The sequence below is a fragment of the Ursus maritimus genome, unplaced genomic scaffold, assembly GCF_017311325.1.
Source record: "Ursus maritimus isolate PB19 unplaced genomic scaffold, ASM1731132v1 scaffold_21, whole genome shotgun sequence".
NCBI classification, from domain to species: Eukaryota; Metazoa; Chordata; class Mammalia; order Carnivora; family Ursidae; genus Ursus; species Ursus maritimus.
Window position 1 is genome coordinate 39334274 of NW_024424564.1, and position 23619 is coordinate 39357892.

At 44.2% G+C, this 23619-nt stretch overlaps 1 protein-coding gene across 4 annotated transcripts in view; it reads right to left on the minus strand.

Moving 5' to 3' along the window:
* GLT8D2 (glycosyltransferase 8 domain containing 2) overlaps positions 1-21072 on the minus strand; it is a 43541-nt gene extending 22469 nt beyond the window's left edge. The window contains exons 1-6 of one of the 4 annotated variants that reach the window (XM_008705679.2): positions 20926-21072; positions 17424-17557; positions 16937-17300; positions 16499-16660; positions 12807-13313; positions 1260-1306 (exon numbers count right to left, since the gene is read on the minus strand). In XM_008705679.2, coding sequence (XP_008703901.1) covers positions 1260-1278 — 19 coding nt within the window. In that variant the 5' untranslated portion in view covers positions 1279-1306; positions 12807-13313; positions 16499-16660; ... (1 more) ...; positions 17424-17557; positions 20926-21072. The remainder of the gene's footprint in view (positions 1-1259; positions 1307-12806; positions 13314-16498; positions 16661-16936; positions 17301-17423; positions 17558-20925) is intronic. The other 3 variants (XM_040637391.1, XM_008705680.2, XM_040637392.1) reach the window with 3 other exon arrangements.
* Between the last annotated feature and the right edge of the window lie 2547 nt (positions 21073-23619).

Consider the following 23619-nt stretch of genomic DNA (forward strand, 5'->3'; position numbering starts at 1 on the left):
TAGGACAGAAGAAACACAACGATGAAAAATTGAGAAGGTGGGGCATGGCTCTACACGGAGCGCAAGTACCTGAAGTCTGGAAAATGTTGGTAGGAGAGGAAGGGGCTAGGATTACAAGTGAGATTCAAATCGTGTTTCTATCACCTCTTAGCTGTGTGGCTTTGGACACATTACTTAACCTCTCTGAGCTCAGTTGGCTCATCAGCTCCATGAGGATTGTAACTGGAATATTAATCATTGTCTCACATGGACGCTTTGAGAGTTAACAAAGGCAATGTAGGCCCAATCAGCACGTTACAATTGTTAATCTGTTATCATTTCCTACTTTTGTGCATCAAGGTATTTACATTTATTGGCCCCATACTGATCTATTTTCTGGCCCCTAGGCCTTTGTCTTCACATTTGCAAAAGGAAGGAGTCAGTCTCCAGGGATGTCTTCCAGAGATACATTCTGAGGCTCAATGATTCTCCAGCGCTGACATCCAGTTCTTTCTGCCTTTCTGGATTATCACATTCAGCCAGAGACAACCGGATATAGACCCAGTTTAAAACCAAACTACAGAGAAATAGAAGATAAGGAACGAAGTCCTGTAGTTTATCAATATGTCTGATTAACATTTACCTGCTCAGCCAGTTTGGGGAAGCAACTCAATGTCTACTACCACCTCTGTTTTTTGTTTTGTTTTGTTTTTAGTATAATATGTCCTATGCAATATTTGGGATATACTGACACCAAAATATCATTCATAGTTAATCTGAAATTCATGTCTGACTGGATATCTTGTCTTTTCATCTGCTACATCAGGCAACTCTCCCCTGAGGCTAACAGTAACACAAGTGGATTACTGTGTTTCCTTCCCAGGTTAGATCTGCTAGATCGGAAATCAAGGGCAAATCCAGGTTTTGACGGGGTCTGAAGATTATATAATTTAAGGTGACTCTTTAAGAACAGGAACACGAAATTACAACTGCTAAATTAAATAGAAGCATTAATATTTATTTAAAATGAGAAAATAAATTATATTTATAAGTTTTATAGAAATGTATGACCCCTCTCAGGACAAATCCATCTCTGGACAAAATACTTCACAACTTTCCACAGGCATCATCCTGAAATGATGATGCCAAGAATTGCCTGTGGGAAAACTACCCATGAAAAATCACAGAGGATTTTTTTTTTAAGCCAAGATCTAGCATCAAAATAGTCCCTTAAAATATCTATTTTTAATAATCCTGATGGCAAAAAGCTGTAATCTTACTTTTCCGTAACAAAGCCATGTGTGTTCACGCAGACAAAAACTGTGACCTGTGGATTGAAGAACAAAAATTTATTTAAAACAGAATCAACCCAAAAGTCATCATACAATGATTAAGGACCATGTCTTTGGTGTTCTGATATGTAGCAAACTGTGGCCTCATTCTTTACTAGAACTCTGGAAACATATTTCTTGAATGTATAGCTCCCCTCTTCCAATTAATTTCTCTGGCTATACAAACAGTACAAAGGGCGCCCAAGGGGTAATCTTTTGTCTTCAGGGTGTTTTGTTTTGTTTTGTTTTTGTTTCTGTTTTTACGTTCTCCAAAAATAGCCCTCTCAGCTCCCCAAGTTAGCAAGTCAGATGGTGCTAACTGAAGAAACGTCACACAGAAGGTCTCCTTGATCTAAAATATCAACCCCATGCATATTTTCTGCTATTATAACTGCATTCCTTGACAATGAAATTTTTACATCCTTAGGGACCCCTTGTGGGAACAGAACTATCCCTTACACTAAATCCAATCATTCATTCCATGAGTATTTTTTGAGATCCTACTAAAAGCCCAGCACTGTGCTATGTACTAGGGATGCACCAATGAACGAATCAGTCCCAGTCCCTATCATCATGGGGCTTTCAATCCTGAGGGCTAACAGATATTAAAATGTAACAAATAGGGGCGCCTGGGTGGCTCAGTCATTAAGCGTCTGCCTTCAGCTCAGGGTGTGATCCCAGGTCCTGGGATGGAGCCCCGCATCGGGCTCCTCCGCTATGAGCCTGCTTCTTCCTCTCCCACTCCCCCTGCTTGTGTTCCCTCTCTCGCTGGCTGTCTCTCTGTCAAATAAATAAATAAAATCTTTAAAAAATAAAATAAAATGTAACAAATAAAATAGTTAGATTATGGTAAGAGATATGAAGGAAACAACAGAGGTCCTAGGATAAAGATCAACAGAGTTGGGGAGTGTTTCAGGAAAAGAAATCAGGAAAAGCCTCACTGATGAGATGGCATTTGATCAGAAGGAAGAGCAGGAGCCAGAGGGGAGAACGCAGAAGGAAACAGCAAAGTGAAAAGGAAAGGAAAACAGCAGGTGCAAAGGCCCTGTGGCGAAAAAGAGCTCTGAGTATTCTAGGTTCAATGCAAGAGGTTCAATGTAGCTGGAATGGAGTGGACTAAAGAAAAGACTGGCCAGGTAAGACTGGAGACAAACTGTGGTGTCTTTAAAAGAGTTTAGATTTTATTTCAAATGCATGCAACTCCCTCCATCAGTTTTTGTCTTCATTAAAGCCCCCAAAGCAATGTTTTCAAACATTCCCACAGAAATTCTGATGGTAAAGGAGAGTAAACACTCAAAGTCATTCATAATGAGCTCTAAAATACAAGTTTCTTGCATTACCTTCAGATTCTTGTAAAGTGTACAAGAATAAGGAAAAATAATGACTCCTTTCATTGTTAGCAGAGGTCCCCTCAGAGCGAAAACTCCTTGTTATCATGAAGTCAAAGTCTTCCATGCATGGATGGGGTGGGCAGGGATGAGAGCAGGGACATGGTAAATGGGTCCAAGTAAATGATGAACTGGAATCTTGGGGTTAGTAGCAGCCCAAGAACAGTATGTGGGGAGGAGAAAGATCCTGTTGCAGGGGCTGCCACTTGCTCATGAGAACTTCTTTCCTTGTGACAGGTGGCCCCCAGGGACTTTTCAAGAACTGGGAGGCCCAATATTCAGTCCACAGTCTTCTGCCATGCTCTGCAGCTTCTACCCCCCACCCTACCTCCACCCTGCTTTCCCCCCAGGATCTAAAGTCATGCATCCATGTGTTCGGGGGAAATCAAGGAAAGGGGGTCCTTGTTGGACATGGAGAACAGTGGACAGAGGCAACTAAGAAAAACTGCTGTGGGCACTTTAAATGTAAGGAACGTAAGCCACTAGGAAGTCATGGGAATTTGGGAGGGGATACTGGATGGGGGAGAGGTGAGTGCATTTTACATGAATCTCCAAATCTATGGCTGCTGGCAGAAATCTTAACCTTTTTTGAGACATAAATCTCAAAAGTCTGCTGAAGCCCATAGACCGCTTTCTAGAATAATGTTTTTTAAAGCTTAAAAAAATGTATTGTATTACAGGGGCGCCTGGGTAGTGCAGTCGTTAAGTGTCTGCCATCGGCTCAGGGCGTGATCCCAGCGTTCTGGGATCGAGCCCCACATCAGGCTCCTCCACTGGAAGCCGGCTTCTTTCTCTCCCACTCCCCCTGCTTGTGTTCCCTCTCTCACTGGCTGTCTCTATCTCTGTCGAATAAATAAATAAAATCTTCTAAAAAAATTTTTTTAAAAATGTATTGTATTACAAAGAAAACCAATTACAGAATTTTAAAGAAAAGGAAGCCATCAACACATTGGAGAAAAAAACTCCAAATTTGTGACATAATATATATACTTCTTTATTAAGTAGCAACTATTAGCAAGTGTAATAGTTACAGTCAGTTTGAGGTAGTGGGGAGCTTTAAAGAAGTGGGAGATCCCTGAACAACTGTAATGTGGCATGAAAATATCTGATTTCTTCAGGGGATGATGGCACAGGTATACAGTAACTTCTGTGATTTGTCGCCTACATTCACAATTGAAAGAAGCCCTTAGTTCCAGGTAGAGGCTAGTGAAAGTGAAGATTTTTTCTATGTGCGCCTAAGGGGCTCAGTGGGTTAAATGACAAGCTCTTGATTTCAGCTCAGGTCATGATCTCAGGGTCGTGGGCTTCTGCTCGGGGGGAGCCTGCTTGAGATTCTCTCTCCCTTTGCCCCTCCTGCTCCACGTCCCCACCCCTGCCCCAGCCTCCACCCCCAACCCCACCTTGCGCATGCTGGTGCGCTCCCTCTCCCTCCCTCTTTAAAAAAAAAAAGAAGAAGTTTTTTCACATCTAAGTACGTGAAATCCTGTAGAATGAATCGATGGACACTTAGGCAGTCTGTGCACCCCGGGTTAAAGGTTAGACCCCCTGGGCTTGGTAAACTCAACTGCCATTTGGATCAAGACAATGTTTTCGCTCTTCTAACATCTAGAAAAACTGCTGCTCTAGGAGGATATGCCAGATTTGTCCTGAGGGTTTTCACAGGCCCAGGTTTACTATGTGACACTCCAGGTGACAGGCAGGTGAGGCCCCAGGCAAACATCAGACAGGCGCAGGCTGACTTTCAGGGGGACTGCCAGAGACAGGAGTGCAAATGGAAAAGAAAGCCCTCCAAGGAAGGCTGGAGGGATGCCAGAGATAGACTTGGGATAAGATTTCCTATTTTGCACTATTGGCCTATTAAAGGTCATCAAAATGGCCACCTTTGCAACTTCATATGGACCGATGTTGAAAAGTCCTCTGCCTCTACATTGAAGATTACAGAAGATAAAGAAGGGGCCAGGATCCAAAACAGAGGGAGACTTTCACTTATTAGTCCTACGGGGCTTATCCTGCACTTATTTAATACCCAACACGACCCTCCGCACCAAACGATTAAAACAGGCCCCAGGTATAAACGGCTGGAACAAACCCAACTGATAGGTTCTAATAAACAGACTCGGCACCTATCGAGTGTTGAATCACATGGAAGTATTATCTATTCAAACAGACAGTTAAGTTCCAGAGAGCCTAAGCATGCACGTGCGCACGCGCACACACACACACACACACACACACACACACACACACACAGATGCTATCCGGCCAACTTTTTACACAGAGCCCTTGGCTTTGCATGAGACAAATTCAGGGCAAATTCTAAGAGGCCTATCAACCAGATATATTCCAGGAACAACATCTTTTAACAGGAGAGGCCAACTGCTTCTTCAGAGAATAAAGAACTGGCCTATGAGTACTGTTTTTCTGCCAAGACATCTGATACATGTTGACAAGGTGATTTCTTGGTGGTCTTCGGGATTTCCATAAATTTCATATGGCCAACTTCCATAATTAGAAAGAGTGCTTCACCCAGAGAAACACAAATTGTGTTTCAGTATACCTGGTGGTTTTGGTTTCTTTTTTTAAAAATAGGCTTCCTTTCTGTGACACAAGTTAGTTATTAAAGGCACAGTATCTGTTCAAAATTTGATGAGTTGAATTTCAAATATTTACACGTAGAATTCACTTTTCTGGTTATATCATTCTGTATATTTTAACACATGCATAAATTCTTGTACTAAGAATTTATTGTATCTTATACAACAAATGGAATAGAGAACAATTCCAACACCTCCGAAGAATTCTCTCGTGCTACCCTTTTGCAAGCAGACCCTGCCCAACACCTAGCCCCTAGAAAACACCGATCTGTTCTCTGTCCCAATAGTTTGGCCATTTCTAGAAGGCCATATAAACGGGATCATGCAGCACACAATCTTTTGAGACCCTCATCTTCACTTAAAAAATGATGTATTTGGGATTCGCACTTGTTATTGAGTGTGTCAATAGCTTTTCCCTTTATCATTGTTTAGTATTCCATTGTGTGGGTGTGCCACAGTTTACCCATTCTCCTACTGAAGGACATCTGAGTTATTTTCTGTGTTCCGTGATTATGAATAAAGCTTCTGTAAACACTTGTTTACAGGTTTCTGTGTGATTTTCAGTTTTCAGTTGTCTGTGTTAAATACTTAGAAATCAGGGGCGCCTGGGTGGCTCAGCCTTTAAGCGTCTGCCTCCGCTCAGCGCGGGATCCCAGGGTTCTGGAATCGAGCCCCGCATCGGGCTCCCTGCTCTGCTGGGAGCCTGCTTCTTCCTCTTCCACTCCCCCTGTTTGTGTTCCCTCTCTCGCTGGCTGTCTCTCTCTCTAATAAATAAATAAAATCTTTAAATTAATTAATTAATTAATACTTAGAAATCAGATTGTGGGGTCATTCGGTAGATGTGTATTTAACTTCATAAGAAACTGCTTATCTAAATAAAGAAAATCTTTTAAAAAAGCCAGGGTGGGAGGGGTGGACACCTGGGTGGCTCAGTTGGTTAAGCATCTGCCTTCAGCTCAGGTCATGATCCCAGGGTCCTGGGATCAAGCCTGCATGGGGCTCCCTGCTCAGCAGGGATTCTGCTTCTCCCTCCCTCTGCTGTTGTGTTCTCACTTGCTCTCTCGCTCTCTCCCTCTCAAATTTAAAAAAAAAAAAAAAATCTTTTAAAAAAGAAAGAAACAAAGAGTGTGGGCATTTAAAAAAAATAAATAACAATTTGTCTTGAAAACCCAAAGTTTATTTTAAAATTAAGTTGATCCCTCCTCATTATGGTCCTTCAAAGGAACTTCTAAACTTGACATTTGACTGGAGGCAGCAGTCAGCAAACAGGGAATACTAACCTTTAGAAACCAGCAGCATGACAGAGAGAGCCTCTGGGAGGCAGCACAAAAGGCTGAGATGTCATAGTGCCCCAGGGCTCCCTCATGAATCCAAGGGTTGTGAGAACTTGTTGGCAGTGATCTTGGGAAACTCTTCCATAGGAAACTCTTTAATTCACTGTAAAGAACCAGCTACAACATCCCTTTTATTTCCCCAGGCTCTAGACTTAGGCTACCTCTGCACTGGCCCCCTCTCCTCTTCCCCTCTCGCACCCGAAAGACAATTGAGTCAAAGCAGCACATTACTTAGGACTCTGGATATTGACTTTGGCTACTTTCATCCACTTATGATTTTAGATGATATGCATTCAGCTGACTCTTTGAGATGATGCAAGCTTAGAATGGTCTCTGGCTACATGTCCCTTTTTCCCCACTCCATGAAGGAAGGCCATCTAGCACCACAAGAGAGAATGAGGGGAAGGGCAAAAGGATCTGAGACTGAGTCCCTGATGCCAGCTCGACCCTGGGAATCCCCATTAGCCAAACCAATCAATTCCCCTTTCTTCCTTAAATTGCTTGAAATGACATTTTCTTGCAAACAAGAGTCCTTATAAATACACTCCCTGTGGCCAGAATCGTGTACACCTGCAGGGAGAGTTTTGCAGGGCTAGAGAATAATTCCAGCTATCATTTATTGCATGTTTAATTTGCACCCAGCCCTATGCTGACCAGGTTCGTCATCTCCTTTCATTCTTACAATACTTTCAGGCAGATATCTCACCATCTCCAGGTTTCAAATGAGAAAATTGTGGCTCAGAGAGGTTCAGTAACTTGCTCAAAATCACACAGCTACTAAATGGCAGAGCAGGGATGTGAAATGAGGGCCCTCTGACTTCAACGCCCATGCTCTTGAAGCGCAAGGAGGTGGAGGGCTTGACAGGCCATTCTGGCTGCCCCAGGACGCAGGGGAGTCGGGCTCCAGGTAAGAGATGACCCTGTGTGTTGATGGAGTGTCAGTCAAGTTTGGTCAGCTTGCCCCTGAGTGCTCGGTGACTGTAACTACTGAGATCATGCCAGAAGCAGAGAGAAAGTGCTGACTAGTTCGAGATGGGGGCTCACCTTTTCCCTGTCCAGCCTGTTGCCAACTTGAAAATCCCTTTAAGACAAAACAAGAGGCTCCAGGAAACTGACAACGGCACGTCTCATTGCAAGGCACAGCAGCGGTGAGCCAAGGAGAGAAATTCCTGAAGCACCCTCTCGGAGGAAACTTTCTGAGCAGCTTTCAGAATATAAGGCAGGAGTGGAGTCCTGGAGAAGCATGGCCTTCCCAAAGAAAGCCTGTTATATTTAATTTTTTGAAAATATGAAATTATAAAGATTTGGCATCCTCTCCCTCTTCACAGCTGCATCTCCTGTCTGATGGTGGCACTTTCTGTGTAAGCTGCTGTAAGTTGCTGTCCTGCTACTTGCAGTCAAAAGCATTCTAATAGATTAAGGAGGTGCTCGAGAAATGTTTGCAGCTCCTAGATACTAGCTCATGATGTGGATTTGGTAGTGGGATCAGACTTGTAAAGAGATAGAAAACCGATAGAGGAAGTCAGGGACACGTGCTGCAGGAAACAGTTGGGGGATGTCCTAAGACCCTATAGAATAAGAGGCAGAGACCTGGGGCCACAAGAAATGGGACTGTTTGGGGCAGAGCCTGGGAGAGCATCTTGTGAGTTAACAGCTCCTGCATGTAAAAAATGCTTTCTTGCCTCTGAGCTTTGGTTCATGCAGTCCTTTCTACCTGGAATGCCCTTTCCCCTTCTCTTTCCCCAGTAAACTGTCACTTGTTCCTTCAAGACTTAATTCAGGCATTACCTCCTTCAGGAAGTCTTACCTGATTACCCTGCCTGAGTACTCCCCTGATCTCCATTCCTATCCCTATCCCTGCACTCAGAACACTGTTCTAGTATCATGGGTATGCCCGTCTTCTCCCCTAAATCATGAGATGACTGGGGACAGGCACTGTGGCTTGCCCACCTCTGTGTGCCTCAATAAATGTGTGTGGAATGAATGATGAGAAAGAGGGGAGAAGAAGAAAGGAAACAAGGCTCTTGTTCTGTTCCTCAATCCCAGGAAGAAAAGGGGCAGCATACCATTACTCAGGAAAAAGGCCAGAAGGAGGGGGCTGTGGATCTAGTCCAGGAATAAAAGCAGACGGCCCTGGTCTTTTTGTTAGCCTTTTTCTGACCATCAATACAAGAAGGCCCAGGAACTGTGTTCCCTGCGCTTTTGTAAGCTTTCTTAGGCTGAGTGACTCCTGTGTGGTGGCTTCTCTGCAGTCATAAATAGCCAAGCCTTTGGCATTGAAGAGCCCATGGGCTTGTCTTCAAGACAGGAAGAAAGATGGAGCCTCGAAGCCAGTGTTGGAGAGAAGGATTCCTTAGGCAAGGCACCACCTTCAAAGAGCAGAGGAAAGAAGGCTGAGGTCCCGGGGTCTGTGACTAGGAAGAAACGAGGAGTTTAGAGAATTGGTCCGGACCTAAGAAATGACCGTTAAGTTTAAAAATGGGTCCCTGAAAACCTTACACAGGGAGCTATTTAACCAGATGCCAAAGGGTTCAGGCCTATGGCCAAATCTGGAAAGAATGCTTTAAGACCTGGCAGTGGCTAAGTGACTTAGCTCTGCCTTGGAAGAAAAGGCAAAAATGGCAAGAACTCCAGAAAAATATTTAAAAAATCAGAGCCCCTAAGTTTTAGTCTACATGCCAACTCTAATCAGTGGGTAGGGGCTTTCGGTATTGCTAAATTGAGACGGAATCTAAAGCTATCACCAGAGTTGGTTAAAGAGAAAGGAAAAGAAAAGAAAAGAAAAGAAAAGAAAAGAAAAGAAAAGAAAAGAAAAGAAAAGAAAAGAAAGAGCTCTGATTGATTAATCCTGTCTGCTATGGGTTTAGGTAAGGAGGAATAGGAAAGAACCTGGAAATCAGAATGAAAGATAAAAGAGGGGGCTCTTTTTTTTTTTTTTTTTTTTTTTTTTTTGAGAGAAGAGAGAGCACAAGCCAGGGAGGAGAGGCAGAGGGAAAAGCAGACTCCCTGCTGAGTAGGAAGGCTCACATGGGGTTCAATCCCAGGACGTGGTGCTCAATCCCAGGACCCCAGGATCATGACTTGAGCCAAAGGCAGACGCTTAAACGACTGAGCCACCCAGGTTCCCAAGAGGGGACTCCTTAAAGATATTATTGAGTGACTTAAATCTGGCAGGCCTGTACCTGAGTGGAAATATCATGGCCTTTGTCATTAAAAAGAGTTGACTTTCAATCCTCGTTCTGTCCCATTTCTTAGCCATGCAAGCCTGGGCAATTTACAAAACCCAATGAGTAAAATGGGGCTGTGCTGCCGATTTAATTAAATAGCCTATAATAATAATAGGTAACATTTACATAGCAATTTCTATGTGACAGGCATTGTTTTATGACCTTTACATGCATTCACTAATTCAATTCTCACAACAACCCATAAAGTTACTATCCCTGATTTACCCATGAGGAAACTTCAAGTTCAGGGAGCGTGACACAATTAACGAGGGCAGAGCTTCCCACCCAGGCAGTCTGGCTCTGAGTTCTCGTTCTTAACCATCTTAATAGACACTGAAGCCAACCACTTTCCACTGCTGATTGCAATCATTATGTGTCAAGCAACTGACATAAGCTCTGTGATTAAACTTCCCTCCATAAGACTTGCACCCTGCAGTTTGCACACGCATGAAACATTTTACAGAGCACTGCGTCTTAAACCATGCGAGCTACGGAGTCATCAACAGGACAAGAGCATGCGTTCACCTGAAGAAAGGAGAAAGAAGGACAAAATCAGGACTCGGGAATTTGGTCTCTCACGAAACATCTCTGACCTTTTTACTTTTTGCTCTAGCACGAATGGTTTACTCAAGATCCACCAAAATACACAGGACAGAGAAGCCTGATGAGGCAGTCTTCGCCTGGAGGACCTGCTCTGCTTTCTCCTGTGTTGGAATGAAGCATTCTTTCACAGAATGGTTGCAGAGCAGGTGCCAACCAACTATGGGCCCTGCATCAAATCCTGCCCATTTCTTCTAAGTCGAGTTTTATTGGAACGTAGCTAGGTTTATTCTTTGACCTTTGGTCTCTGGCTTGTCTCACACTACGACAGCAGATCTGAGTAGGTGCAAAACAGACCATATGGCTTGCACAGCCACCAATCTGGCCCTTTGCACAAAAACTGCTGATCCCAGCTGTCCACTTTAGGCCAGATTTTCTATATATCAATATGGCACAGGTGATCATCTCATGTCCTTAACTAGGAAAGGAAGAACACCACATCCCCTTGGGTGTTTGCTAGGGGAGGTATGAAATACCATGTCTGTAAGAGGAACCAAAATGAAAACAAATGTGGCCAGAATAGGATACAGCAAAGTGTGGGGCGCCTGGGTGGTGCAGTCGTTGGGCGTCTGCCTTCGGCTCAGGGCGTGATCCCGGCGTTATGGGATTGAGCCCCACATCAGGCTCCTCTGCTATGAGCCTGCTTCTTCCTCTCCCACTCCCCCTGCTTGTGTTCCCTCTCTCGCTGGCTGTCTCTATCTCTGTCAAATAAATAAATTAAAAAAAAAAAAGGATACAGCAAAGTGTGCTCTGAGAAAGGCTAATCAACGTTATGTGATAAAACAGTTCTGGGGTCCACCGGGAACTTTGGTGGTTTAACAACCTTAAGCAGATTTCTCTACTGCAGGACTTCTCAGAACCTTTAAAATGCCATTATGCCTTGAGATCTCTCAGAGGGTGATATGGTTCACAGAACATATTTTCCCCATGGGCCTATGTTCTTCAGAACAGTCTTTGTGAAATGCTGAAATAAAGGAAGTATTTAGAATCATGCTCCCTGGGAACTAGAAATGAAAACTATGTGAACTGTGGCTTAATGAGCATGTCTTTCTCTCAGCAAGGAAAGAGAACGAAGAAGAAATAAAAAGAGCCAGGGTGGAAAAAAAAGAAAAAGAAAAAAGAAAAAGAGGGGTTTGAGGAGAAGGAAGGAAGAAAGCAGCTCCCTGGAGAAATAACATGGGAGGAGCTGAGGAACACTTGGAGGACTGGACTATCAGAGGGAACAATGTGCCAAAGGCTGGCCTGCTACCCAACGCAGGATGTGGGGCCACGTCCATCATCACCATGGTCATCGTCGGCACCACCAGGGGCCTCACTACTCTGCAGATCCTGCATTATGTCCTTTAGACCTACAATGTCACTTCATTCCCACTTTACAGATGAGGAAATAGAGGCACAGACAAGTAAGTAGTCAGAGTCAAAGCTTATAAAGGCTGTTAGTGGCAATGCATAGACTGAACTCTGTGATCTGGCCCCAGAGCCCATGTTCTCACCACCACACTGCAGTGCTCTGCTTGTACCTGTATTCGACAGAGGGCTAAGCACAAACAGGATTCCATACAGAAATGCGACACGAAGCCATTTGGAGGAAAAGACAAAACAAACCAAGCAATGTCACTTTGCTAACTGACTACACAGGGAGCCAAACAGCTAGAGACTGCTTCCGCCCCCCCCCCCCAGGACAGCCAGATGTTTAGATAGCATCATGTTTTCTTTCTCTCCCTCTTTTTACTCTTGTGTTAACTATTCCTTCTTAACTCACATCAGAAGTTATCTGTCAGGCTTATCCGAGGTACTACATTTACTCCTGAAGTGAACGTAAGATAGTTTTTGAACATTAAGAAAGCATTTTCAACCCAAACACAACAACTAATATATTTATAAGCATCATTTAGATTTCCACACTACTAATTTTTTTTTCAGGTTCTGAAAACATGAATCACAGCTCAATTAAATCTTTCGTGGCTCAGAAATGTACCTGCATTTAAATACTCGCATTTATCTGACTCATTTATCTAGCTCACCGCTGACTTCCATGCTTAAAGTATGATGAAAATAATAAATCACACTGCTCAGGGGAGTTAAAACCAGGTTGGGAAAAGCAGTCCAGAATGTGAAAAACTTGCACAGAGTATTCTGGATTTGCTACAATGGCAAAAAAAAAGGGGGGGGGGAGAAAAATGGTTGCCTCGGCATGCTACGAACATTGGCTGGGAGCTCCTGAAGGCAAAGTTCATGTGGGACAATCCGCCTCTGACTTGCGTTCTTGAATCTGCGGCAAAGCAGAGGGCTGCTGCAGGCGGGCCAGGGTAGAATGGAAGGGCTGCCACATTGCTTGTCAATTTCTGTTTACCTGGTGAAGGGTGAGGGCAGGGCTTTGGGCTCCTCCGTCCAGAAGAGCTGTAGGGCAGAGCGTTCAACTCCTGGCTGGCCCGGGGCTGCTGCCCTTCACGCGGCTTCGGCTGCTTCTAAGATCCCATTGGAAAGCCCAAAGGGCTGGAGAGCCCCAAGGCCAATATCACATTTCCAAGAGAGTATTCCTCCCCCTGCCTCCAACCCCCCCCCTTTGCTTGCGTTGACTTTGGAGAGGCTCGGGTTTCTTCCACTCCTGCGCGGAGCAGCTGGGAGAGCTGGGAATCAGGCGTTGCGCTGGCTGCCGGGGTGAGGCGGCCCCTGAAACCACTTCCAGATGTGCTTGGCAGGCTGGCTCGCATGGCCAGACTTCCTCTGGCATCCTCCTCCAGCAGTCTGCGTGCAAATCACTTCGAAAACAAGGCAGCTCTGGCAGAAAAGATTCAAAACCGGAGAAAAGCAAATACTTGGCGGTGGCTTTCCACCACATGTGGGGTCTAAGGTGAACCTGTAAAGAGCAGAAGTGGAAAAATGGAGTTCATACTGATTTTCAGAATCTCATCAGAGCCACTAGTTTCTCCTGAAATCCCCCAGTCATTAAAATGCTGTGGTCCCCAAATGAAAGCCCAGCTAACAGCTATGGTCTCATTTTGCCAAGGCAATGATAGCAATAGGAGTTTGAAGATGATGTGTTTTGAGCCTGAGCATGGAAAGGAATCAGGCAGGGAATCAACCCCACCCAGCTCTGAGCTGTTCTGTTTTTGCTATTGATTCTCAGAAACCCAGGAAATGGTGCCAGCACTTTGCCTTGGGACCATGGAATTTATTTCTGCAACCTCTCTCCTTAGTTCCTATAAGGAAATGAGGACCCCTTTGCTCACTGGCTCTTTCTAAAGTGGTGCTTCCCAATAGAAATATAATGTAGGCCACCCCATAATTGTAAATTTCCTAGTAGTCACCTTAAGATAAGTACAAAGACCTAAGATAAGTACCAGCCTGGCCGGTTCAGTCAGAAGAGCGTTCAGGTCGTGAGTTTGAGCTCCACATTGGGTATAGAGATTACTTAAACAAACAAACAAACAAACAAACAAACAAACAAACAAAAGAGAAGGGTCCCTGGGTGGCTCAGTCAGTTAAGGGTCTGCCTTTGGCTTAGGTCATGATCTCAGGATCCTGGGATCGAGCCCTGTATCCGGCTCCCTGCTCAGCAGGGAGTCTGTTTCTCCCTCTCCCTCTGCTCTCCCTGCTTGTGCTTTCTCTTGCTCTCTGTCAAATAAATAAATAAAATCTTTAAAAAGAGAGAGAGAGAATAATCATGTGTCAGGCACTGGGCTGAGCATTAAAAAAAAGGTAAGTACAGGGGCGCCTGGGTGGCACAGCTGTTAAGCTTCTGCCTTCAGCTCAGGGCGTGATCCCGGTGTTCTGGGATCAAGCCCCACATCAGGCTCCTCCGCTGTGAGGCTGCTTCTTCCTCTCCAACTCCCCCTGCTTGTGTTCCCTCTCTCGCTGGCTGTCTCTATGTTTGTCGAATAAATAAATAAAATCTAAAAAAAAAAAAAAAAAAGGTAAGTACAAAGAGGTAAAATTCATTTTAATGATATATTTTATTTAACCCTATACAAAATATGATTTCAATACATAATTAATATAAAATATTACTAACAAGATATTTTACATTCTTTTTTGTGTTAAGTCTGAAGTCTGGTATGTACCTTATACTTGCAGCACATCTCAATTCAAACACTAAATTTCATCTGCAACAATTGATATGTATTTAGATTTCATATAATTTATAGTTTAAAAATTGGGCTCACATACTCAGGTTGTTCCAAGCATTCTTAAAAGCTTGCCAATAACTGAATCAAGCATCAGTTTTTCAACTTAAATTCATTAACACTAAGTAAAATTTAAAAGCCAGTTCCTCGGTTGTACTAGTCACATTTTAAATGCTCGATAGCCAGTGTGCCTAGTGGCTACGGTGTTGAATGGTGCAGCTCTAAAGGGTTTAGCGGGTTTGTTTATTTGTTTTTTTACACTTGAACTTGGAGAGTGGGAGTATCTGGAATAGCTTCCTTTTGTGTAGAACTCTGAACATTGACAAAGCATTTTCACATCTTCTATTTCATTTTCTTCTCATAACATACCTGTTAGGTAAGTTGAACAGAGATGTTGTTCGCTCCAATTTGCAGATCAGCAAACTGAGGTTTTTTTGAGAATGTTGAAGTCCCAAGTTCCCAAAGCAAGTTGGTGATGAAGCCCGGACTGAAATTCCCATTGGCACTTCTCATCTGTTTCTTACTTGAGGCATGCTTCAAATACTAGGATTTTTGGCTACGACTCTAAGGGTGAAACTGCATCCAGGGCTTTTGCATTCTTTACTTGGCTGGCCTTCAGCATCCAGGCACGGTTTGTATGGAGTTACCCACTGCCCTGGCGGTGTTCCCTTACACACCACTATCCTAAAGCAAGTATGCGATCCAGTAAGTACGCCGCTTTTCTTGGGAGCAGGCTTGCCATTATGCTATTCCTCTTTTCTCTTTACTCCCAGAAGGTGTACTCAGTTTTAAAGCACGGCTTTACCCAGTGTGTTAGCTAACAGACATAGTTGTAATGTCTTTCTCTCTGGTTGTGGCAGGCCCATTTGATCCATGTGGGAAGTGAGAAGGTTCAATGAAAGCACTGAGTACTGCACTCTGAGCACTCCTGCTCCAGTCCTCATGGCCCTCACATGAGCAAAAATACAACATTTCCTGTCCTTCTAGAATCACGTGCTGTCAGGAGCAGCGGGACAGTCAGTTAGACATGTCCCAAAGCATGGTGGTGGGAAGCCCTCCAAGCTGACTCCTGCCTACTCCAGTTTCCTCCAAAGACCGGGTTTGCTGCCCCTTGACATCTCTCATCTACTTAGCAGAATGCCTGACCCAGTGTGAAAGCTGGTGACTAAGCAGGTTCAGAGATATGACAACCAAAGTACCCCAGGGGCTGTGGGCCTCCCAACTGAAATAATAATTATGTTATTTTCATAGACTCTGCTTGCTCTTCATATTGGCTTCCATCGGGACCCAAATCCCTCTGCTCAATGCCCTACTGTCTCCAACTTGGGATTCCCTCGCCTTTATTTCTAGTGGGCCACGTTCCAAGGATGCAGGGGGCTTATTAGCTATGACCTAGATTTCCTTATTGTGTGCACAGGCTCTTCCCCAGGGGAGAAATGAGAACAGAAAGAGACGCAGGTTTTAAGGGACACTCCGAGAAGTACAGTGGCTACCAGCATGAGCTCTGGGGACAGACAGACCGACCCAGCTGTTAGCTCAGACATTATACTGAACACATCACTCAAAACCACGCAGCTGTGGTTTCTGCAGCTATAGAGTGGGAAGCCTCCTGGTGAGGGTTCGAAGATATCATGCATGTAAAGCATTCAATAAGGGCTCAATACATGGAAGTTATCAGTGTCATCCCCCTTATCTGCAGGGAGTCTGTTCCCAGACCCGCAGTGGGTGCCTGAAACCATGGATAGCTCCAAAACCCCTTATATACTGTTTTCTTGCTACACATATATACCGATAATAAAGTATAATTTATACATTAGGCAACAATAATGATAAAATAGAACACTTATAACAATATACTGTAATAAAAGCTATGTGCATGTGGTCTCTCTCTCAAAAGACCTCATTGTTCTGTACTCACCCTCCTTCTTGTGAGGATGTGAGATGACAAAATGCCTGTGTGATGAGACGAAGCGGATGAAGCGACATGAGTGACGCAGGCGTGGTGACGTGGTGTTCGGCTACCTCGTCTTCTGACCATCCATCCTCAGAGGGGGGACCGTCCACTTCCCGACTCTGTTGACTGAGGGTAACAGAAACCTCAGAAAGCAAAACTGCAGATAAGGGCGGACCACTGTATTTTTACTGTTGAATGAAAACACCCCTAGTTCAAAGTATGAACTGCGGAAAGGACTCAGAACAGTAAGTTATTTGTAACTTTTTCTTAAAAAGTCCAAAAGAGTGATATGATGTTGCAAACACTGCCTGTAGCCTACGTAATACCCCTCTCTGCTTCTTCCCTTGAAATAGAAACACACTTTCATTTGGGGGCAGCAATGGCCCAGTTACAAATACTCACTTCCTCAGACATCCTGTTCTGTGACTTCCTAAAAAACTGCTGTTTTCCTGGCAAAGAGCCTTTTGGTGCCTTTTGCCATTTCTTCCTGTCTGAAATCCAACTTGATGCCTGGGGGTGGACTATCCCTCTTGCAGCTCTGGGGATGAAAGGACCACACTGTGCTGCTGCATAGGGCCACGCCAGCTATGCACAGATTATGGTGTTGAATTGGTCAGGGTTCTGGAAGGAGATAGATGGCTCACTCCAAAAGGCTAATGGTGGAGACTCTGAGAAGAGGCACTCTTTGAAAAGGTCGGTATTAAGGAAACATAGTTACGAGTGGTGCAGTAAGGTGGTGTTAGCAACTTCAGGGAGGTATGACCACCTGTAAGGCAAGGGAGGCGTTACTAGGACTGGGAAAGTAGCTGAGTGGACAGGGCTACCCAACAGGAGCAGCCTGTGGTGACCCACACGAAAGGGACTAGGGGGCTAATGACCCCAAACTTACCATCTCCTGTTGGTGGTGCCTCCCATTGGCCAAACCCTACTGGAAGTCAGAGGGCAGGGGAGCTCAAATGATGTCCAATCTTTAAGTCAGCCTCTCAGGGCACTGAACAGCTTGAAGAAGAGTAGAGAGTAGATCTGTATAAGCAAATGGAAAATACCCTTGCACAATGTCGGTAGGGTCCCCTGGCGTCATCTGGTTCAGCAGCCCTGCGCATGTTAAGGAGGGCAGAGCAAGAACATAGGAGAAGCCGAAATCCCTGCTGGCACTGGGAGTCACCAGAGCAGCCCTGAACTAAGTGTTCTGAAACATCTAACCACGTGAGGAAAACGAACCTCTTTGGTCAAGTTTCAGTTACATGCCTGAATGCAGTCCTATGGGATTGATACACATCTTATATTTGCAGTATCATTCGCTGACACAGTGTGTATCTGAGTCATTATTATTCTGTGTTTCTTTTTTATTAGTTGAGAGTCAAATGTTCATCATTCCTTCTTACCCAATGGGCCTGCCTTGGCTAAGTGTACTGCTTTGTAGATAAGGTCTTAGATAAAATCTATTAAGGCTCATAAACGGACTGGAAGGAAGGAAGCAGCTTTGTAGAGAAGCAATGAATCACTACGTTGGGTCAGGCTGACAGCCTCTATTATCGCCTGTCCCCACCCCTCAACCCCAGGGTTGGGCTCCAAGGTCACCCATGTGGGGCAGGAAGTATAACTAGAGGAGTCTCAGTTCCCTCTCCTTTTCCTGATGGGGCTCAATGATGGGTCACCTTCTTGTCCCGAGTGGAGGCGCTCTGGGCTCTTCTCTGCTACCCCCTAAGCTGTAGCAATTGTGTCTGCACCTGACTCTCGACCTGGAGGCCCTCTTTCTCACTCAGATGAGTATTTTTCTTCCTTGACTCATGTACCGGTTCCCTGTTCTGGTAACTGGTGTAGGCTTTACCTGGCCTAGAGTCCTGGCCTGCTCTTGCCAGCTGCCCTCACCAAGCCTTGGCCACAGCTCTAGCCAAGACCCACGGCCAGAGCCCTGTGATCTGTGAACAGACCTCTCAGACACCATCTGCTTCTTTCATCTCAGAGCCCTGCCTGCCCCACCTCTCTGCTGTTGAGTCCTGCCCACCTGCTGGCACTCCCCCAAACTCCTTCCCAGACCTCTGCCAATAAGCCCTTGGCCTGAATCCTCAGTTGAGATTAAGGTATCCCTTGGACATGGCAATTTACACACTTGGCTGAAAACACAGGACTGTCTGCCACCTCCCAGCACCAGCCCCTCCCTCTCCGGCTCACTCCTCAGTGGCCTGTAGCTGAGAAAGAAGAGTAGAAACAGTAGTAATATAATGAAGACGACCAAGATGATACAAGTAAAACAGTCTACTACATACTAAGTGCTTACTACCTGCCAGGCATCACACAGTGCAGCATAGCCCTTGCTTTGCGTGGTAACAGAACAAATCTCCATTTTCATGGTTTAGTTCAATGACATCAGGCTCTCAACAGCATAGTTCACAGTTCACATCCATTACCAAAGTGTATTAACTGTGAGTACTTGCCTAAGGACAAACTTTGCTGCGAACTTTTTAGTCCATGAAATTACTGTGCAAATAACGATCCAAATCGTGATCTGTGACCAATCATGTCACTTGTCTGTCAGTCAGCCAGTCATCGGTCACTGGACATTTCTTATTCAGTTTATGTACAAAGCAATGTGGTCCTGTTGCCTCCTTAATTCCCAGTGATATTTACAAAACTCGTGATATTTATAAAAATGGGTAATAGAGAATTGGCCAACAAAGGTAATAGGGTAGCAAAGAAACAAAAAGTGGTAATGATCAGAGTGAAGTTCAAATCAAAGGTGAATGGAGGTAGAGAAGAAAGAGCAGGCCGTGGGATGACACTGCCACTACGCAACTCTAGACACGCAGCCCAAAGAATTTAGTAAAGGTGACTTTATGGACATAAACGCAGAAAGTGGTTGTGCAGAAAAGGATGAAGATGTTCCCGGGTAAGAGATGTGGATAAAAAATTCATCTTAAAGGAACCCTCAAAGATATTTCATGACATTGAAAGTGTAAAGAATAAAACATGGAAAGCTGATTCAAACCTGGAAAGGAGTATGACAACTTGCCAAGGCACAGAGAAGATGCTTACTCTGTACAGTAAGTTATATGACGCGAAGGCAAGCACTGCTCAAACTACTCTTGATAAGTTTTAATTTTTTTAAAGATTTTATCTATTTATTTGAGGTAGAGAGAGGGAGAGAGAGCAGGAGTGGGGGAGCAGAAGGAGAGGGAGGAGCAGACTCCCCGCTGAGCAAGGATCCCCACAATGTGGGGCTCAATCCCAGGACCCCAGTATCATGACCTGAGCTGAAGGCAGATGCTTAACTGACTGAACCATCCGGGTGCCCCATTCCTGATAAGTTTTAAACAAAAAACAAAATTCAAAAAGCCCAAAACATTTCATTCTCAATGTTTCTAATGATTCAAATTACAGTATAGGTCTACTAATTTTCTCATTTCCCTAGGCATTTATTTTATTATTTTTAAAGATTTTATTTATTTATTTGACAGAGAGAGAGCCCAAGCAGGGGGCAGAGGCAGAGGGAGAGGGAGATGTAGGCTCCCTGCCTAGCAAGGGGCCTGATATGGGACTCGATCCCAGGACCCTGAGATCATGACCTGAGCCAAAGGCAGATGCTTCACCGACTAAGCCACCCAAGCGTCCCTTCTCTAGGCATTTAAAACCAATAGTAAGAGTTTTAAATATTTTCACAAAAATGTTTAAAGATCACAGCACAATTATAATTTTTCCCATTGAGATTTAAGATCACTTTGCAACTTATGTGGTCATTTTTAGAGAACTACATTACTGGGGCGCCTGGGTGGCTCAGTCAGTTGGGTGTCTGACTCTTGGTTTTGGTTCAGGTCCTGATCTCATGGGTCATGGGATCAAGCCCCATATCAGGCTCCAAGCTCCAAACTCAAAGGAGGAGTCTGCTTGAAGGTTCTCTCCCTCTGCCCCTTCCCACCCCTCTCAAATAAATAAATAAATCTTAAAAAAAAAAACTACACTACCATGCAAAGCAAGGACTGCCTGTACTTTACATATATTATCTCATTTGGTTTTCAAAACAACATCTAAGAAATAGACACTATTATTATCCCCATCTTATAGACAAAGAATCTGAGGCTCAAAGAGGATAAATAATTTGTCCAAGACCACACAGCTAGTAAATGGCTACACCTACTGAATTCTAAATCCCATGACCTTACCTCTTGCTATGTTGCAAGTCCAGATACATGATGGGTGTTTGGTATGGGCGAGCAGGAGCAAAGGGGAAAAAGTAGTGAGAGACGAAGTTACCTTCTCTAATGGAACCTTGAACGGCTAGAGCCGCACCATCCACCAGAGCTTTCTGTTTTCTATATACACTCATAGACTAGAAATATTTATGTCATTGATAAGCTATATATAGAAACATAATATATTCACCCCTAGTGCACCTGTAAATCCACGTGTACTTCTGAACACGTCTTTTCTTGATCCTTCAGGATCTTGCTCCCTCGAGTGCCAGTTCTCCCTGAGGTGGCCTGGTTGGTTAGCTCAAGCAACTCTCATTTCCGACTTTATTCTTCCTTGCCTGCTTCTCATTATTGAGGCTGAAAACAGACAAAAACAACGTCTTTCCCAGACTTACGTGGCTACCCTTCTGCAAGATGAACCCCAATGTCTGTTCTCTTTTTCTTTCTCTGTAGCAGAACCTTGAATATTAGCTGGGAACACGGCTATTCTAAATGAAAACTGCATGTCCCAGACTTTCTTCAACTAACTGTGGCCTTGTGACTAAATATTGGCTAATGGGATGTAAGCAGAAATAATGTGTATAATTCCGAAATGTGTTCTGGAGAACGGAACATTCCTTTCCCGTACTCTTTCCTGTTGGCTGGAATGTAGATGCAGTAGCTAGAGCTGGAGCAGCCATCTTGGACCATGAGCTGGAAGGAGGAATTCCAATCCACAAAGCCTACGAATTCCTAAGGACTTGGTGAAACACAGCTACCATGCCTCCCGGCTTTGGACTGCTACCTCCAAAATTCATTCATATGGGAGAAATAGAAACTTTTAAAGCCATTGTTGTTTTGGTATTTCTGTGAGTATAGTGAATATAACTTTAATATACCAAATGCCTTAGTTCTGGCCAATGAAACCCAAGGGCAAGTGTGCTGGATGACTTCTAGGCAAGATGCTTTTTCTCCTTGTAAAAGGAGGGTTCTATTTCCCATCCTGGCTGCCTTCCTGCTTTTTCTCTTTGCCATGGTTATGTGAGGACACAATGCCCAGAGCTGCAATAACCTTCTTATGCTCACAAAGGAAAGGCCAAGAGAAATTCAGAGCCACTGACCAGAACCATGATAGCACTGAACTAACCCCAGATTTCTTGTGAAAGATAATGAACAGCCTCATCATTTAGCCACTGTGTTGGATATTCTGCCACTTATAACAGAAAGCATTTCCAAATGACATATTCTTTTGCTATGCATGCTTGTGCCCCCTCCCCATATTCACATGTTGAAACCCTCACCTCCAAGGTGATGACACTAGGAGGTGGGGCCTTTGGTATTTTGGTGTGTAGGTCATGAGAGTGACACCCTCATGAATGGGAGTAGTGCTCTTATAAAAGAGACTCCAGAGAGTCACCCCTTCCACCATATAAGGATACAGCGAGAAGTCAGAAGTCTGCAACCAGCAAGAGGGCCTTCACCAGAACCTGACCATGCTGCACTCTGATCTTAGACTTCCAGCCTTCAGAACTGTGAGAAATAAATTTCTGTTATTTATAAGCCACCCTGTCTGTAGTATTTTTTTTAAAGATTTTATTTTTTTTTAAGTAATCTCTATGCCTTACATGGGGATTGAACCCTGAGACCAAGAGTCACATATTCTACCAACCGAGCCAGCCCCAGTCCATAGTATTTTAACAGCAGCCCAAACTGACTAAGACATCTCTATTGCTCCTTCAGTCTCTCCTTTTCAACTGCATCCTTATTCTGGGCCCGCAGTTATGCCCATCTCGGCCATGCAAAATAACGTACCTTGCCCTGTATCCATTTCTCCCTCCTGCCACTGTGTTTGCTTTCCTTGCATGGGCAAGTCTCTGTAAAAAGTGGACTGACTATACTCATTATCTGCACTTCCTTACTTCATTCTTTATTCGTTATTCATTCTTTGATCTTCTCTGGCTTCCCTCCTCCCACTCGAGTATTTTAATCTAGGCCACTAATAACCTCCTAATTTGCAAATCCAACAGACACTTACTTGTCTTTGTCTTATCTGACCTCTCTATGGCTTTTGGCTTTGATAACCACTTCCGCCTCTGTGAAACTCCCTTCACCTGCGGCTTCTTACCCTCGCCGGTTCCCTTTCGACCTCTCTGGCTGCTCATTCTCCGTTTCCTTCATGAGTGCCTCCTTCTGTTTCTACCTCTTAAATGTTGGCTTCTTCGGGGTGCTCTTCTGCCTCACTCTTCCCTTTCTACACTTTCCTCCTAGGGGGTAACTTCCTAGAGTTTCAAAGATTAAAGGTAGCTTTCTTGAGAATCAGGGACCTATTCTAAACTCCTCATTAAGCAGAGCTGAGCCACAGCTGCTGTGGTAAAATATCATTTCCATTGGATTAAGTACTTTGTCACAGATTGAATTGTGTTCCCCAAAAAGATATGTTGAAATCCTAATGCCCAATACATGTGGATGTGACCTAATTTGAACATAGGGTCTTTGCAGGTGTAATCAAGTTAAGATGAGGTCATTAGGATGTAACTCTGAACTTATAAGCAGAGAAGAGACACAGATACACAGGGACAACATCATGTGATGATGAGGCAGAGTTTGGAGATGCAGCTACAAGCCAAGGAATGCCTAGGACCAGTGGCTACCACTAGAGAGCCAGAAAGAGGCAGGGAAATATCCTCCCCGACAGTTTTCAGAGGGATCATGGCCTTGCTGACACTTTGATTTTGGGTTTCTAGCTTCCAGAACTGTGAGACAACAAATTTCTGTTGTTTCAAGCCACACGGTTTGTGGTATTTTGTTTCAGCAGTTCTAGGAAATGAATACACACTTCCTCCATTGTCCTGCACCTCCTTATCTAAGCAATCAGTTATGACTTGTAATCACCTTTCTCATAATGTTTTGCCTTCA